This window comes from Drosophila melanogaster, chromosome 3R (genome assembly GCF_000001215.4).
Source record: "Drosophila melanogaster chromosome 3R".
Classification (NCBI taxonomy): domain Eukaryota; kingdom Metazoa; phylum Arthropoda; class Insecta; order Diptera; family Drosophilidae; genus Drosophila; species Drosophila melanogaster.
The window spans coordinates 11733779-11750922 of NT_033777.3; the positions used below are offsets into that span (position 1 = coordinate 11733779).

At 46.7% G+C, this 17144-nt stretch overlaps 5 protein-coding genes across 9 annotated transcripts; 3 read left to right on the plus strand and 2 right to left on the minus strand.

Moving 5' to 3' along the window:
• The first annotated feature begins 1668 nt into the window (after window positions 1-1668).
• CG14721 (uncharacterized protein) lies at window positions 1669-3099 on the plus strand. 2 transcript variants are annotated; one of them, NM_141853.3, is made up of 3 exons: window positions 1669-2079; window positions 2141-2665; window positions 2725-3036. In NM_141853.3, the coding sequence occupies exons 1-3, from the start codon at window positions 1716-1718 to the stop codon at window positions 2871-2873; spliced, it is 1038 nt and encodes a 345-aa protein (NP_650110.3). In that variant the 5' UTR covers window positions 1669-1715; the 3' UTR covers window positions 2874-3036. The 2 variants fall into 2 exon arrangements, with proteins under 2 accessions (NP_650110.3, NP_001262483.1); NM_001275554.1 differs by having other exon boundaries at window positions 1838-2079; window positions 2725-3099.
• Blm (Bloom syndrome helicase) lies at window positions 3032-8005 on the minus strand. The gene is made up of 4 exons (NM_079595.3): window positions 7786-8005; window positions 5427-7735; window positions 4541-5363; window positions 3032-4485 (listed from the first exon to the last, which is right to left on the minus strand). Exons 1-4 carry the CDS (start codon window positions 7877-7879, stop codon window positions 3248-3250), a joined length of 4464 nt encoding a protein of 1487 aa, NP_524319.2. The 5' UTR covers window positions 7880-8005; the 3' UTR covers window positions 3032-3247.
• A 106-nt stretch (window positions 8006-8111) lies between these two features.
• CG14722 (uncharacterized protein) lies at window positions 8112-10249 on the plus strand. Its single transcript, NM_141854.4, has 2 exons — window positions 8112-8383; window positions 8459-10249. The coding sequence occupies exons 1-2, from the start codon at window positions 8376-8378 to the stop codon at window positions 9945-9947; spliced, it is 1497 nt and encodes a 498-aa protein (NP_650111.3). The 5' UTR covers window positions 8112-8375; the 3' UTR covers window positions 9948-10249.
• Window positions 10250-10450: 201 nt separating this feature from the next.
• On the minus strand, window positions 10451-16251 carry CG6923 (uncharacterized protein). Of its 4 annotated transcripts, none has more exons than NM_141855.4 (5): window positions 15464-15710; window positions 15012-15181; window positions 11580-14956; window positions 11391-11515; window positions 10451-11329 (listed from the first exon to the last, which is right to left on the minus strand). In NM_141855.4, exons 2-5 carry the CDS (start codon window positions 15109-15111, stop codon window positions 11161-11163), a joined length of 3771 nt encoding a protein of 1256 aa, NP_650112.1. In that variant the 5' UTR covers window positions 15112-15181; window positions 15464-15710; the 3' UTR covers window positions 10451-11160. The 4 variants fall into 4 exon arrangements, with proteins under 4 accessions (NP_650112.1, NP_001247056.1, NP_001262484.1 ...); NM_001260127.1 differs by lacking the exon at window positions 15464-15710 and adding an exon at window positions 15920-16251 and having other exon boundaries at window positions 10705-11329; NM_001275555.2 differs by having other exon boundaries at window positions 10705-11329.
• A 303-nt stretch (window positions 16252-16554) lies between these two features.
• Window positions 16555-17138, plus strand: CG43062 (uncharacterized protein). The gene has a single exon (NM_001260128.2). It carries the CDS (start codon window positions 16597-16599, stop codon window positions 17119-17121), a length of 525 nt encoding a protein of 174 aa, NP_001247057.1. The 5' UTR covers window positions 16555-16596; the 3' UTR covers window positions 17122-17138.
• Window positions 17139-17144: the final 6 nt, after the last annotated feature.

Below are 17144 nucleotides of genomic sequence, written 5' to 3' on the forward strand. Positions count from 1 at the left end.
CACTCGTTGGCATCTGGCTTTTAATTTTGCACATCTATAAAAACCAAACCATATACATATGTGACACATATTCGAGCTGCATGCAATTAGTTGCAGTTGGCTGCGAAAGCGAACTGGCCAGGTAAATAGAGCATGAGCTCACTCATTAAGAATTTAATAGTTGTTATCTTTAAATCCAGCCGTGACTTAAATTCGTTAACTTTTACCTTGATGCACGCGCACGCACATAAATCTCTGACTCGGAACATTTTCGCGCAACATGTTGCACTCGATGTGTGCAACGCAGTGTTGCACAAAATGCAAACGTAAATCTTTTTGGACCAGAACCTTTGCTTTCCTTTTCCTTGCCCGCAATTGGAACGCTTTAAGCCGAATATGTGATACTTCGGACCAGGGCCAAGAGTGCACTTGAGTCGTAGACTTGGGGCTACCCACACAGATAGGGTATGAAAGTCACATGGCTAACGCAAGTAATTCGTTTGAAAGTCGTATAAAGACAAACGAATATGCCAAAGGCACGCGTGTACAAGTGTAATTTTATTTATTTATGGCTGCTTTTGGGGTGGAGCAACTTTCCTAGGATTCCGCGACAAACGTTAAATTTCTTTTTACTTGCAAGAAAATTACCAAATAAGTGGAGCAATGTGTGCAGTCTAAAATGGAAATATTGAAGAATACGGCGAAAAAATGTATAAAAATTTATTTGTTAATAATGTGCCTCGTCTATACATAAATTACATAGAACATTGGAATTGCTTTACTTTAAAGGCTTGGGAAAGTTTAATGTGGTACTACTTCAGGAAATACTACCTATTTATACAGCATAGCTTTAAGAGTTGGATACGGAACCGAAATAAAATAGTTCGGCTCAACAATGCGACTTGGACAATGCATTTCAGACGTGGCATGTAAAGCCATTCAACTTCACCCGTTCGCAACTGGATGTCCAACAATGGGCGTTCATGGAACGTCGCCCACTGTCAATCTGAATCCAGAAAAGGGGCAGACCAAAGGCCATGGCCAGGGGTGCTGGCGAGGATGTGTTCATGGTCTGGCCACAGGATCCGTATAAATGCCTTTATTTGTGTAGGTCAAACAAAATGAACTGTAACAATATTGATACAGCTGCCATCGGAGGTTCAAGCACAAAAGTATTGTGGTGCGACTGCGACTATGCCGCCCCCCGATAAGTCTGCTGACCAGCCGTCTCTTTCCCCTGGCCATCTTTTTGTTTCCGCTGTTCATCAAACCGGACGGCGGCTTCATTAACCTAAGCCACAGAAGTTTACCGAAGGATTAACTTGTCTATTGAATGAAAAATAAGTATTTGGTCGAAGCTGCATGCTCCAGAATGTGGGCATTCAATTCAAATGTAAGCTTGCTGCGGTCAAAATAATTGGCTTAAATAGTTGCCAATTGAATACAGGAATTCGATCTATTTGCAAGCAAAGTTAAGTACTTTAGAATATAAATATATCAACTGCTTTATTCAGTCTACGATAATATATTCGCTATGCAAGCTAAGTTTCAGTTTAGAGACTTTAAATAGTAGTATTATAGTATTCGTGGTAGCAGGTTTGTTTAAAATTCCCGCCACATCGCTAACGGACGAATGGTGTGACCAGAGGCCCCAGTTTAAACGAACAATTTTTAAAAATATTCAAAGTGAGAGCTTCGTACTAGCGGACTGTCCGGGCGTATTCTTTCAATAATATATGATTTTGGTTAAATTATATGGGACGGGCGGCTGCACAATGACGGCGGCAGGCGCTCCAGGGTCCGCCTTAAATTGGATGCGCCGCTCTCGCCACGGATTCGGTTTGATCCGAATCACGCGAGTTGGCAGGCCGGCGCACCAACGCACCACCCATTCCGCCACCCACCGCTTCCTTTGCACAAAAACAACAATCGGATTTCGGCAGCAAATGGACCACACAATACCGCCCAAAGAGTACAAATGGACGCCGGGCAACCTGATCAACGAGAACTTTAAGCTGGGCGACCATGGACACGTTTGCGTGGTGCTCAATCGGCAGATTCAAGTGCCGGCGCACGTGGTGAAACTGCTATGGAAAAACGGTAGGTCTGGATCTGTTATAAAACCAATCTTAGCCAGCTAACATCTTGCGGTCTCTTTTAGCCGCCGTTCGGTGTGCTGTCGATGGAGGCTCCAACCACTGGCGTGACTTTGTCGTGGCTCAGGCAATGTCAAAGAAGGCCAATGGCTCCGCGCCCACGACACCACTTGAACCGCTCGATGTGATAACGGGTGACTTTGACTCGATCACTGAGGAAACGGTCGATTTCTTCAAGACCACGCCGAAAGTCCACACACCCGACCAGGATGCAACAGATTTCACGAAGGCCATGGCCGTACTGCAACCCGTAATGACGCAGCGTAAAATCCAGGATGTGGTGGTGTTTCATGACACTTCCGGTCGCTTGGACCAGGTCATGGCCAACCTAAACACGCTGTACAAATCGCAAAAGGATAACTGCAATGTCTTCCTGTTGAGCGGGGATTCGGTGACGTGGTTATTGCGGCCGGGAAAGCACACGATACAGGTGCCCGTCGACCTGGTCACCAGCCAGCGATGGTGCTCTCTGATGCCCGTGGGATCGTCGGCCCACAATGTCACTACCACGGGACTCAAATGGAACCTATGTTCGTACACCAAAATAATACTGATTTCACGAATCTGTCAGTAATGCTTTCATTTCTAGATCATGCACAGCTGGAGTTTGGTGGTATGGTAAGCACCTCAAACACCTATGCGACCGAGTTCGTCCAGGTGGAGACGGACGCCAACCTGATCTGGTCTATGGGTGCCTACGAATTTGAGGATAAGGTGCGACAAGCCGCCAAGACATAGATGATAATGGATGGTTCTGAGTACTAATGAAAGGCTTAGATTACACCAGTGTACAGTGTTGACCACAGCTGCATCTGATTGTTTTTGTTTTTTTGCGGGGGTTGCATCTATAGTGCTATTATTGTTTAACGAAATGAAAGTTTATGTAAAAATTTTTAGTGATAAGTACTTAATTCTATTAACTGAAATTTAAGGTGTTAATTTACAATAAGGAACATAAGCGGACAAACATTAATAAACTGAGCACATTGCTCATACAGAAATTTGAAATTTTTTAACAACTTATTTCAAAAATCTTTTAGCTTATGTTACATTCATACGCTATAACATCCAAAAACTGTAGTTTCTTAGGCAAAACGTCAAAGCATATTAAATTATTTTGATCCTGGCAGTGGCATTAAATCGAAGCCAAAGCTATTCCCTGTTTTCTTGGACTTCCAGCCCGACGCTGACGAAGCTGAACTCTCCGCTCGTTTGGCGCCAGCCCTACCACCGCGACCCCTGGCTGATGTTGTCTTCCTGGCCGCTGGCGATGTAGTACTCGTTTTGTACCTCTTGCTGGCCCCTGACTTGTATATCTTTTTTCTTTTGCCCGCTCTAAACGAGTTGAAACCGCTGGCACCGCTCGTGTTTGCATTGCCCTGTGAGGCAACCGCCATGTCCCAGTCCACGCTTTCGTTATTCCAGCCGGATGTACTGGGCCTCTGCTTGGCGGCCGCCTGTTCCTCCTCTTCGTCCAGGACGGCTTGCATCAGCAGCTTCTCCGATGCATAGTTGCTAGTGATTTCGAGCAGCTTGGCGCCGTATTTATCAAAGTTCGCCTTGGTCACGTGCGGAATGCTGCACATGTCCTTCTCGGTGATTGGTAGTGTTTCGGCCATGCTCTTCAGGGCCTGAATGTTCATGATACTAGCCATGGTAACGTTTCGCTGGCTGGCAATGGTTCGACATAGATCCAATAGATCTGTATAGCAACGCTCGTGAATCTCCCGCATTCCCGACTGTCCATCAGCGGTACTGCTCGTTGCACCATCGGAAACGCTGCCAACTGCCGCCTTGGCTTCCTTGGCATTTTTGGTCACTGCAAACTCGAAGTTGGGCGTGCCCTCCATTAGTTTACTGATGTTGTTGCCCAGATACAAATAGGCCTGTGGAAAATCGTTCGTAAATATAAGGTCTTCCCTAAGGAAACCATCGATGACCATTTTGCGCAGCAGCCTGTGTACATCGTTCTTGTCCCAGTCTTTCAGGACGCCATGGTGTGGCGTTTTGTGATGGTTAAAGTCAATGATTTTCTTGATCTTCGAACCTTTCAGTACGTCGGCAATATGCAATAGTGTGAAACGGGATCTACCGCTGCACAGATCCTTGACTGCTCGTGCAGCCTTACGAGCATGCTCCAATGCATCTACCGCCTTATAGGCTCGTTTGTTAATGCAATTATCGCAAGCTGTCTCTCTATTCTCCAGACATTGTTCGCTGGTAAAGTGCTCCCCAAAATAGTCCAACTGCTGGGCACGTCGGCAATCTGTGAGATTTTCACAGTACCCAACAATGCGATATAAATTGTCTACATGTATCTTCTTCACATTGTACTGAAGAGCTTTGTCGGCTGAAATGGGAATGCAATTAAATTAACAAACAAAATGAATATCTTGACCACTTACAGTCCAGCATTTTCTTGATTCTGAGCATGTCCGAATAGTTGTAGTACAAGATGCAATCAGCCACGTCACCGTCTCGGCCCGCGCGACCTGCCTCTTGGTAATAACCCTCAATGGACTTGGGCAGTGAGTAGTGCAAAACAAATCGGACATCTGGCTTGTCGATGCCCATGCCGAAGGCGACGGTGGCACAGATTACCCTCATCTTTCCGGTCAGCCAATCCTTTTGCCGACTCTCACGGTCAGTGTCCGTGAGACCAGCATGATAGGATACCGCCCGGACGCCATCCTTGCACATTTTCTTTGACGTCTCATCGCACTCCTTGCGCGACAGGCAGTAGATTATGCCACTGAAGTGCTGCGGTTTGCTGCGGATGTACCTGCTAATGTCGTCCAACGTCGAGACGCCCTTTTTGGGCAGTACCCTGTACCGTAGGTTGCTGCGATTAAAACTGGAGAGGAACCACTTGCAGTTCTTCAGATTTAGTTGGGCCAGAATATCCAAGCGGACGCGGGGCGTGGCTGTAGCTGTTAACGCAATAGTAGGCACATTTGGAAAACGCTTCTTTAGTACTCCAAGCTTTTTGTAGTCCGGTCTAAAGTCATGACCCCACTGGGAAACGCAATGGGCCTCGTCTATAACGAATCTACTTATATAGTTGTTGGAATTAAGCGTGTCCAGAGTGTCCTGGAAGCGAGCAGAACTGCTAATTTTCTCAGGTGTCACGTAGAGCAATTTGACCATAGGTGGCTGAGACTCCAAATCCCTGTAGATGGCCATGACATCGGCCATTTTTTGTTCTCCGCTCAGACTCTTTGCACAGATCTGTTAAAAAGTAATTAAGGACAATAAATCATAGTTATTTGATATAGTGGTTCTCAAACTCACATCTAGGGAAGCCAGTTTATTGATTTGATCAAAGATCAGCGACTTCAGCGGACTGATAACAATGGTCACTCCCTCGGTCAGAATGGCAGGCAGCTGATAGCACAACGACTTTCCTCCACCAGTTGGCATCAGGACGAAGCAGTCATTGCCCAGAAGCGTGGCGTTGATCACCTGCAGCTGATTGGGACGGAAACTTTTTAGACCAAAGCTGTAGCTCAGTCCGTGCATGAGGCGGGTGGAGTGCTCAAACTTTTGACCATCGAACTCCCCGGTGATGCCGTCATTGTGCACGTTCGCATGGAAATTCCCTGACAGCTTTTGGGAGTGCAGGGCACTGGTTTGCTTGGTAGGCACAACGCTCTTACTGGTGCTTGGGCCGGCACTGCTCACTCTGCTTTTATTGGCAGCAGCCTGGGAATGCATTTGTTCAAACATAGCCTCATCGTACTCGGGAAATCCATCATCATCCAAGGAAATATTTATCGGGGTCTCCTTGTGCTTCTCCTTTACTTTGACAGCTTCCAACTCCTTATAGCTGTAACCATTGAACTCTGACCTGCGGCCCTGCATCTTCTGATGCTCGTCCTCGATTTCCGCCAGCAATCCCTCCAAGTCATCTTCGTCATCATCCATTCCGCTGGTTGTCGTCCCCTGCGTGGGTCCGTTCAGTTGTTCCTCCTCCAAGTCGCCGTCTAGCATCATGCTCTGTGCTAAGTAGTCGTCCGGTTCCTCGCAAAGGTCATGGACAAGTTCTTCGCACTTTCGCAGCAGGTGCGGATCATTTTGTTTGCTCGGTGGTGAGAAGTCATCCGGCTCCCCGCAAAGGTCGTTGATGAGCTGCTGGCGTTTCGGAATAAGTTGCGTATCGCGCGGCGAGCTGGGTGGAGAGAAATTGTCTGGCTCTCCGCAAAGGTCGTGTATAAGCTGATTCCGATTGGGTATTTTTTCATCCTTGATTTCTTGAACTTTTGGCAGGGGCATTATCGGGCGACTTTTCTCTGGTGAAGATGATGATAAAACAGTCTGCTGAGCCTGTTCCGCCTGCATTTCTATTTCCTCCTTCTCAAGGGCTTCCTGTTCCGCTTTTAGCTGACTTTCTTTCTTATCTAAACTGTTTTGGACAAGCTGTGTCCGCGCTTTAAATTTTTGTCGCATTACTTTGAGCTTGAGAAACGTATTCGGCTGAAAGCCTGCTATTTCATTGAAGTGCATGGCGGGAATCTGGTCAATCAGAGAGCAATATTTTTCCATTAGCTCCACATAAGTGTTGCGAAAGAATCCAAGCGTGCTCTTCAGTGTCTCAGTATTCTGTTTATTGGGATCGATGCTGAAGTTGTCGTTTTGGGCCAAGTCCTTTAAGTAATCAGCCAGAGAATTGTCAAAAGCCACACTGTATCTGGGCTTCAATGGTGCCGCTGGTGATGGAGAGGAGGTGACGCTATTTCTTTCCAGAGAAGCGGTCGCAGGCTTTGTCGGGATTTCATTTTCTTTCGCTGAACCCAGTTTATAGCCTTGCTCCCCGCTGCCACTTTTCTCTGGAGAATCCTCAAAAAGATTACGACTACTGCCTTTATATGTATTAGGAGCCCGCGATGAGTCAAGCAGAGTCGAAATGGAGGCCAGATTGTTGCTAACTAATGGGTTTGCAGGGGAGTCCTTATCCTGAATCGTTTTTGTTTCATTTTGCCACATAGTTTTCTCCGGTTTCTTGACAGGCTGCGGAGGGGGCGGCGAATCAGGCAGTGTGAGTAGGTGATGTCTATTTCCATTTTCTTTGTTTGGAAAGTCCTCGAAGGAGAACCTTTGGAGTGGAGAGTCTAGGATCTTCCTCTCATTTTGCGTCACTTTCTTTTCCGGAGAATCCGAAAGCCAAACTATTGATGTTTTCCTCTCTTTTTGAGGTGGTTTCCTTAGTGTATCGCCAATTGATTTATTTTCAACAGGAGATTCCGACAATCCCCGATAGGTGTAACTATTCTCATTCTGTACTGGCTTTTTGGGCGAATCTCTGTCAGATTTTTTGGCAAGAAGTTCAGCTAGTGGGGACACTGACAGATCGAGGGATGTGGGCTTTTTGGGCGAATCTCTGGCATATTTCTTGGCAGAAAGTTTAGCTAGTGGGGACACTGACAGATCGAGGTATGTGTGTTTTTTGAGCTTTGCGGTTCTAGGATCTCTGCTGGACTTCTTCGTAGCAATAGTGCCATTGTTGGATTGACTGGATATCTCCGTAGTTTCATCGTCGGATGAGGACGCGTCCAGAAAGATGGGATTGTAGACTGCGGGGGGCTTGCTTCTGACACTTGCGGCTGAAATGCAACTATTAACATCCCTAATTTGGTCAAAATGCTCCAAATACCTCTGCTCTTAGGTTGACTCTGGGAATTGCCATCCAGGCCAATGAAGCTGCTAAGTGTGAGCTGTTTTCTTTGCGCGACAGGCTTCTTGGACATCACGACCAGCGATTTAAACAGATGTCAGCGCTTTAATTTGCATACAACTAGTTAACAAATAAGTAAGCAATACAATTTTATACACTTTCGGACTAAAAACCCGCGCAATATGCCAATGGAAACAATGCGAATAGGAATTAGTGTGACCGTCGGTCCACCCTTCACATATAGCTGAAACATCAGAGTAACCTACTCAAATATACCATATTTAATCCGATAATATTTTAAAAGATCATTAAAAGAAAAAAAATTGTAAAGCGATGAAAGCGCATCGCATGACTTGTATTGAAAATATAAAGTGTAAATTGATATATTGTTGTGTATCAGAGGAAAACATTTAAAAGCGAATTTAGCTAAGAACTAGTTATTTGGCCAACCATATCGAACAGCTGAGTGGCTACATGCTTTCTGCTTCTTCTTGTTCTCGTGGTATCCAAACAATATCCAAACGTGGTAAATAAAAGCGGATATTTTCGGAGCTTGGACTTGCAATATTATGCACACGTGAGTAGTTTATTACGCACCGCATTGGGTCAATGGATTGGAATCCTAAACATGTTCCGAACATACGTTTCGCAGACATAACAACTTTAAAACCCCCTCCGACGAAGACGAACTAGATGATCTGGACGAGGACATGGTGGTGGGAGTAATAGCGGAAATCGAACAGGAGGTGCTGAACGAGTCGGACAGCGACAACGACGAATATGACCTGGTAGACATGGGTGCTCCAGTGCCGGATAACGATGGCGACATTAGTTACGAAGGCAACGATAGTAGCAGCAGCGATGACAGTTTCGATCCAAATGCAGCGGACTCCGATTCAGATGATTCAATGCTCGACGAGGCGGGTGGTGTCACCGCCGGAGGAGCAACGAGTGCAAAGAAACGCAAGGATGACGATAATCCATCGGGCAGCAACAAGCAACCAGAAGCCACCTTCGACTTGGACGAGGACGACGAAACAGACGAGACTGTACGTGCCATGATAGCAGCCATAAAGAAGCCACGCAGTTCCCCTCCAGAGATTAAGCTGGAAGACTTTATAACAGATATCTGCTTTCATCCGGATCGCGACATCATCGCCTTGGCCACAATAATCGGGGATGTACATTTGTACGAGTATGACAACGAGGCTAACAAGCTGCTGCGCACTATTGAGGTTCATTCCAAAGCATGCCGCGATGTGGAGTTCACAGAGGATGGGCGCTTCCTGCTCACCTGCTCCAAAGACAAGTGCGTGATGGTCACCGATATGGAAACGGAGAAACTAAAAAAGCTATACGAGACGGCCCACGATGATGCCATCAACACGCTGCACGTTCTGAATGAAAATCTCTTTGCCTCGGGCGATGATGCCGGTACGGTCAAGCTGTGGGATTTGCGCACCAAGAACGCCATCTTCGAGCTAAAAGAACTGGAAGATCAGATCACCCAGCTGACGACTAACGAGCAAAGCAAGCTTCTGCTGGCCACCAGTGCCGATGGCTACCTGACTACATTTAATATATCCGCACGGAAGATGTACGTGCAATCGGAGCCGTACGAGGAGGAGCTGAACTGCATGGGGGTCTACCGCGGTGACTCCAAGCTGGTGGTTGGTACCTCCAAGGGTCGCTTGTACACCTACAACTGGGGCCAATTTGGGTACCACTGCGACATGTATCCGGGCATCAAGAGCCCCATTAGTCTAATGATCCCCATCACAGACCGGATTGCTTGCGTCGCCGGAGAGGATGGAAACATTCGAGCTTGTCACATCGCTCCGTATCGTAATCTCGGCGTTGTGGGACAGCATAACATGCCCATCGAATCGTTAGACGTGAATGCCAGCGGTGAGCTCATCGCATCATCCTCGCACAACAACGACGTGCGATTCTGGAATGTAAAGTATTTCGAGGACTTTGGAGATATCAAGTACAATGAGAAACACAATGCCTACAAGGAGCAGCGTCACAATCTGCCCTCCTCAAAATGCAGCAATGCATCTGACTTTTTTTCCGACTTGACCAAAGAGAACGCGGATGGTGATGATGATCCGGGCGCTGGACCCAGTAATATGGCCTAGAACGATATATTTGCTAGCAATGATTTATAGTTGGTGGGTCAATGTGAGGCGATTCTACAAACACTTCTGTTTACATGAATTAATGCAATGCTTAATCTAATGACTTTTATGCAGTAGTGTATATTCACAGATTTATTAATAGTAAATGAATGAATTGACCCATCAAGATAGAACCTCTTTGAAACCGTCAAAACGTAGTAGCTACCCCAATCCCTAATATGTTGGACGAAGATTTTACACAAAGTTTCACAATGAAATGTTATTGATAATAGAACTGATTTAAAATAAAATATGTAAACCCCAAACAGAAATAAAGGTGTATCGTATTTTTATCGGTGGAATAAAAATCAACAGACGTTTATTGGATTATTTATTGATTTCTGCCGTCTTAGACAGCCAATTTTTAAAAGTTTTAGGAAACTTTCTATAATATAAAACCAACCTTTTTAAAATATGTTAGCTCAAGATTTAAAAAATTGCATCGAATCAATTCACTTATATATGGCACGTTATGAGATATTGAGCAATAATCCGTAATCTATTAAATTAAATAGATGTACTATATATAATTTGGTAATAGCAAAGACACTAGAATAGAATAGAATTATTCTAGGGTCTTTGGTAATAGAATAAAAGATTATTCTCTACATTTTTGTGACTAATCAAAACATAACAAAATTTGTTAAATAATGAGAGGAAATCGTCCAGATTTTAAGTCCTTCAAATAATTACTCAAGAAAAATGCAAATTGCCAAATCGATTTCTAATCGGTTAAGTTTAGGGTCCGATGTTATATTATTTTGTGTGATCATTAAAAATATAACAACAAGCTGGGGTCAAAGTTATCATATACGCCCGTCGTGGGAATTCTATACTATAACAATATACGCATATTTATGAAATTCTTATCACAAGAATTTTGTTTCACAAAACGTAGACAATTTGTACATATGTATAGGAAATTATTTGCCGAATCACTTAATATACTTAGACATAGAAATTGAGCCAAACAAATTTAGCTTTTTGATATCTTTCAGCGCAACACGGCAGCAAGCTGTGGCAACTGCCTTTTACATACGTTGCGGTGGGTTAAACATTTTAAGGTATGTATATAGGGGTTTTTACGAATATTTCATTCTTTGTTCTTGTATCGATGCATGCCGAGAACAAACTCAGTCTGAGGGATTTACATAAAGATGCCGTGCACACAATGTCATAATGCGGCGGAATTGGCGGCATCTGGGACTCCGCTGGAGCTGGGGGGAAGAGCGTCGTTGGGCATGTGTGTTTCGATGTCGACGCGACAAATGGGGCAGTGCTTGTTGGTGACTAGCCACTGATCCACGCAATCCGTGTGAAATAGATGCATGCACGGCAGGCGGCTGCAATTGTTATTTAATATAATTAGAGAACTTTATAAGGTAACGTCCACATTGAACTTACCGAACTTCGTTCTCTATCTCAAAGAGGTTTAAGCAAATGGCGCACTTCTCGGCATCCTCATCGGTCTCACTGGGTCTTCGGACGCGTCGATATTTGTGAGGCAAGGTATTCCGCTCAATAGTTTCCTGAAATAAACGTAAAAACTAATTAATATAAATAGGTATGACTTTGATTTCTATACGGCCTTACCAAAGTAGCTCCCCGGTTTGGACGTGATGGTGCGATAAGGATACGGGAGCCCAGAGATAGGGGGGCCAGCCCAATCTCCAGATGCAGTGGTGAGTAGTGGTGATGGAACATGTGGTGGTGTATGGCCCGCTGGCGCTGCATATGCTGCATTACTGGTGGCGATTGCTGAGCCTGCGGCTGCTGTTGGGGCTGAAGCTGCAGATGTCGCATACTCGCTTGTGCTGCCACGCTACTATTGCCAGAACCGGATGTAGCAGGCGACTGTTGTTGAGGAGATGGTGGAGGAGCAGCAGCTGCCGGTGCAGCGTCGTACGGCGGATAGTAAGCGGGATCCAGGCTTGATACGGGACCGTTCCGAGCATGAACACAACTGCAGATGCTATGCAGGTACCCGTTTCGCAGCGTGCTCGTTAATAGCGGAGCATTCGAAGAAAGATCGATAGGTGTGGGCGTCATGTGGCGACGGTGCATCTCCTGCATGCTTTGCTGGCGGTACCACAGATTTTGATGGACCGGATACGGTGGAGCCGGCGTCAGCGAGGTGGCCACTATGGCGCTGGCCCGGTGAGGGGGATGAATGTGGGCGTGCATCTGGTTCTGCGGTGCCTGGTGACCTTGATGCGGCTGCGGCTGATAGTGCTGTCTATTGCTATACGCAGCTTCGGAGCGTCGAACACTGAACGGCGGAGATCCGCAGTGCGGAATGGTGCTCCGTCCGGAATACATTTCAAGCGGCGGTGGTGGAGAAACAGCTGCCGCCAGGTTTGCATTTGATGCCACTCCTGGCGCTGGCGGATTAATGGATTGCCGCTGCTGGTGTTGCGCATGCACCATTGTATGTGGAGGTGTCCGGTTGCCTTCCAGGGCCGCAGCACGTCCCTCATTATGGGCCTGTGATAGCAAATCACTAAAAGTTTGTGCCTGTACCGCCGCCGCTGTGGCTGCCACTGCAGCCGCATTCAAAGCTCCACTCAAAGAACTGCGACTGCTTCCGCCTTGACTGGGCTGAAAATGAGGATGAGGGTGAGGGTGAGGCTGGAGACTCGGCGGGTAGTCCGACTCCACCACAGTTGGCAGCGTTGTTATCGCATAATAGTACGGATGGTAACGATGATACACGTTCGCCGGGCTACTTCGCCTGTGGCGGGATTGCTGCGTTGATGTCTGCTCGCTGGACGAGCTGCTTGGAGTGGATGTAAGATTTCTTTGCTGATGACGTAAGTATGCCTCAGTGGAAGAGTTGTCAGGCAGCAAAATTGGGGGCATCGGGGGCGGAGGTGGCGGGGGAGCGGGATGGCCTGGCATCCACATCGAGGATTCGTTTATCGGAAGGAAGTAGCGCTGTGGATCCATGTTGGAGCAGCGGGGCGGGTAAAAATTACCGGGGCCGGGATCCATCAGCTGGTCTAGCTCGTAGCTGTAATTGTGGTCCGAAATGGCAGCCCGATCAGCTAGAGCGCCACTATAAAATGCGAATGCAGAGGTGCCCTCATTATTCGCTTCTGTACGACGATCTGTCCTGCGAGCATAGGGGAATGTGTAAGCACAGTCATACATGGTCCTCCTATCCTCATTTGGATCCTCCGGGTTGGGTTGAGTGTCATTACGATATGGTTCCCGATCCCTTGCTCGCTCCCGTTCTCTTTCACGGCCCCTATCCCTATCCCTCTGCAGTTGCGTATCATTGGCCAAGCCATCGTCGTCGGATGTCAAATCGATTGAGAGTATGGGCTCACGAGTGGAGTGCACAAATACTACGTCATCATCATCATCGTCCGATGACCAATCATCCAGCTGCAAGTCTGGTGCCGTCAAGACTACGGAATCGGCGCGGGTCTCATGGCTGCCACGTCTTCCCGTGGATGTGGACGGAAGATTGAGATCCGCGGCGGGCTGACTATCTCTTGGCCGGCCGACGTACGTAATCACACAGGGCCCGTTCGAATTCGGCGTCGAGGATGGTGGAAACCGCACATGATGTTGCCCAGAACTGTTCCCTTGCTCCGCAAAGGTTCGGTGTCCTCTCCTTCCAGGATAGAACGAATTAAAATTCGTTGAGGACAGTTTGGAACGCGATCTTCCGGGCAGTTCCATGCGCGCATGTTTCCTAGGCGGCACTGAGTCGTCAGAGGGCCGCGCACGACTCCATGACATTCTAGACTCGCCGGGAACACCGTACATACTGTGCATGGGTTGGCCTGGTGACTGCTGATGACGCCGTTCTTCGTGAATAATCTCCTCCTGTTGTTGGCGCTGTTGCTGCTCCTGTTCTTGATCCGAGCTTGTGGACGGTGATCCTGTTGCAGCCGACCTTCGACCAATGCGAGATCCATAATCCACGCTACGTGTAGTATGGGTGGCCGTGGAGCAGGAGGCTGACCTAATGTAGGTACTATCCGGTGGAGCTCCCGCCACAGCGCACCGACTATTATAGTAGTTGTGATCCGTATGACCTATCTCGGCCTCGTCGGACCCCCTGCTACCACGGATAATCGTTACTGTGGGCTCAATTGGTGGAACGGGATTATGCACACGCAAATCCCAGCCATCATCGCTGCTCTCGTTTTCCGGCTCCAAAACCCTTGATTTGCGATAAGAAAATTGACTCATCTGTCGCTTTCTCGATTGGGCACTCGTGCTTGGCGTGGCATCCGTATCTACTGCTCTGGAAGAGGTGTTGGAGGCATTATTGGAGCGGCTGGCCTTCTTCTTGTGAGCCTGAACGGCAGACGTAGTCGTCGTGGTGTTGGTGGTACGCGTATGAGCAAACTGGCCGTGCTCCGTGTCCGAGGCACTCGATGTCACATCATCGTAAGCATTTACGGCACTTGGGGCGGTTTCGAAGGAGCTGTTGCTGAGCTGCAGCGAACTAGAGGGGACCTCGTAAACGACCGCCGTAGAGTCCATAGCATGCTCTTCTATAGCACCGGCAGGCCATGTGCCGCTGACGGACGCAACCACCGCGTCGCCGTCATTGTCACTCTCTGGCTCCATTGTCAGGGGTTCAGTCTTCTTTCGCTTGGGTCGTGGAATGGAATGAACAGCGGGCGGATTGGCGATCGCCGCTGTGGAGGATGAGGGCTGCTCCAAGAACTGAGCCTCCGAATGCGACTGGTTCTGTGTGGAGTCCGCATAGCGACTGCTACTGGCCACCATCGATTCGCAGCGGCAGAGTCCGTCCAGCGAACTGCACTTGTCACACCGCCTGGCCAAGCCCTCAAATCCAGAACTCTCTTCGCGACGTGGCTCCACCATGGCGGTGTACGTGGGCGGCGAACGGGTGTGGCTGTGGCTCTGCGAACTGGACAGGAAGGGCGTCATTAGCATGTAGCCCTCCGAATCCCTCTGCTGATTATAGTACATCGCATACTGGGAATCTGCAAAAGCACAAGAGGATTAGCACTATCTGGTTCCAGATGATGGCCAGCTTACGGTTTTCCTGTCCACCCGAACTGGTGGCCACACTGCCGTACGCCAAGGTGACCCTCGGCTGGTGGTGCAGCTCCTCCTGGTCGTTCTCCAAGCTATCCATTTCAGTCGTCTAGTGGGCAACGTTACCAGAACGGCAAAGGTGCGTTGCAGCGCATGCAGGCCAAAATGCGCTAAAATTGTGTATATGTACGAAAAAATGTTTAATTTACGGGTATGAGGAGGTACAACTGTCTAACAGAGACCAGTTTGCTTTTTTTGTCCGGAAACAGAAACAAAAACAAGCAGTGGGTTAAGTATTTGGGTTCCAAAGCTATTGCCAGCTATGTACTCTAGGTACTCCAAATGGAAATTCGGGGCTATTATTTGCACAGTTCTCGAGCGAGTAAAAACGATTTAAAGCTCAAAATAAAGTTTGAAGACGGAAATTTTTTCTTTGCTTGTCAAATACACACTCTTTTGTCAGCACCACTTTTCCGTCAAGTTTTTCATCGCCGTTAGCAGGAAATTCCAAAGCTACGTGGGGAAAACACAAGCGCCGCAGTGAAAAGTGAAAACTTTTTATCGGATTCCATGCACTGGGATGATGGGGGTTTCCACGGAAGCTCTAAATAACTTATGACAACTTATTACTAATTAAGTTCAGCAGTTCTTTATTTTAGCCAACGCAATAGGGATGAGCGTTGTATCGATATGTCAGCATATCGATATGTCTAAGCTGATATTAAGCTGATGCGTTTATTTTGTATTAACTTAAATTAAAATTTACGAATAACATTCAGCTTTAAGTATATTGAATGTTTCGATACTATTGACTTCAATTTGGGGAAAACGCCAAATCAGCTGTTCGGCTGTGGGCAAACTATGAACAGCTGTTCAATGATAACAAATGTCCCCAAAATAATTCTTACCTCTATTATATGTGTAACACAGAAATATTGCGATTTTGGTAATTTTCTTAATTCCTAAAGCCGGGATTACGCGAATAACCGGGTGGGGATTTCCGATTGGGCAAAACAAAGAGAGTGGGTGGTGGGGGTTGGCAGGCCAACAGCTGCTATTGGGGAACACAAGGGAGTTTAAATGCAATTCTTTTCGCGGGGGCGGGGGACTATTCTCATTCGCAGCTGCTGTCCGGAACAAATTTACATTATGCACATGCAAATTTGCGATATATATGTTCTCACGATTTAATCATTTTGTATGTGTTACTGGATTTTATAGCAGTAACAACACCGAACTGAAATATTTAGACAACTTTTTCTTCGACGGTGCAAAAACTTGCAGTTCGGCGATGATGGCGATACTATCGCATAGAAGCTAGCTAGCTCTTTCGTAGACTAAAGTTGCGCAGTATGGCCACACTGATAATTCAAATATTTTGGCACTAAATATACCGTTAGAAACTATACTACCACTACTTACCACTGTTTAGGGAAGCTTAATATATACATACAAAGAAACTCTTAGTTGGAAAGTTGCGAATCATAATTATCTGGTTTTTAATGTTAATCTTAATTAAACTGTATTACATTTTCTAGTTTTGCTATCACAAACATAGTTTCCTTCATTTTCTTTTCATGTAAACATGGGAATAAGCCCACAATGCTGGCCAATCAAGAATAAGACATTCGTGTTTTTGTGCCGGGGCATACACGAAAGAAGGTCAAAGAAAAAGACACTTTCAACGTATTATACTCTTCCCCATTACCACAATCAGGACGAAAACCACAAGTACGCCTTTTTCCATGTGGAAAACGATTCTCGAGTTTTCTTCATTACAATTGGGAGAAGCCGGCTAAACAATCTCGATTGGTTTCTAGTGGATAAATGGGGCAAATTCATTCGAAATGGGACATCAGTCTACGATTACCACACGGGCTTCGAGTGCGTGTACAAAAGGATCCATTTCTTGGAGAGACTGCTTAAAGAATGCTTGGCTAAGCAAAATTCCACGCAAAGGAACAGCACGAATCCCGAGTTGATGGTTCTACACTTCCCGGAAACGAAGGCACCAACCTACCACATGGTATCCATTGGAGACAATACGCGGTGCTTGAACTGGGTTATCTGCCTGCTGGGACTGGTTATACTTCTCTGCTGCCTGAAATAAATCCATATGCACAGCACAAGCCT

Bases quoted from the DNA above. Each gene is read 5' to 3' on its own strand.
- CG43062 (NM_001260128.2), top strand. From the start codon at position 16,597: ATGGGAATAAGCCCACAATGCTGGCCAATCAAGAATAAGACATTCGTG.
- Blm (NM_079595.3), bottom strand. From the start codon at position 7,879: ATGTCCAAGAAGCCTGTCGCGCAAAGAAAACAGCTCACACTTAGCAGC. The intron at 5,364-5,426 runs GTGAGTTTGAGA...ACTTTTTAACAG, and splicing joins ATAAACTGGCTTCCCTAGAT to ATCTGTGCAAAGAGTCTGAG. The intron at 4,486-4,540 runs GTAAGTGGTCAA...TTCCCATTTCAG, and splicing joins AATCAAGAAAATGCTGGACT to CCGACAAAGCTCTTCAGTAC.
- CG6923 (NM_141855.4), bottom strand. From the start codon at position 15,111: ATGGATAGCTTGGAGAACGACCAGGAGGAGCTGCACCACCAGCCGAGG. The intron at 11,516-11,579 runs GTAAGGCCGTAT...CGTTTATTTCAG, and splicing joins CAAACCGGGGAGCTACTTTG to GAAACTATTGAGCGGAATAC. The intron at 11,330-11,390 runs GTAAGTTCAATG...TAACAATTGCAG, and splicing joins GAGATAGAGAACGAAGTTCG to CCGCCTGCCGTGCATGCATC.
- CG14721 (NM_141853.3), top strand. From the start codon at position 1,716: ATGATTTTGGTTAAATTATATGGGACGGGCGGCTGCACAATGACGGCG. The intron at 2,080-2,140 runs GTAGGTCTGGAT...GGTCTCTTTTAG, and splicing joins GAAACTGCTATGGAAAAACG to CCGCCGTTCGGTGTGCTGTC. The intron at 2,666-2,724 runs GTTCGTACACCA...TTTCATTTCTAG, and splicing joins GGGACTCAAATGGAACCTAT to ATCATGCACAGCTGGAGTTT.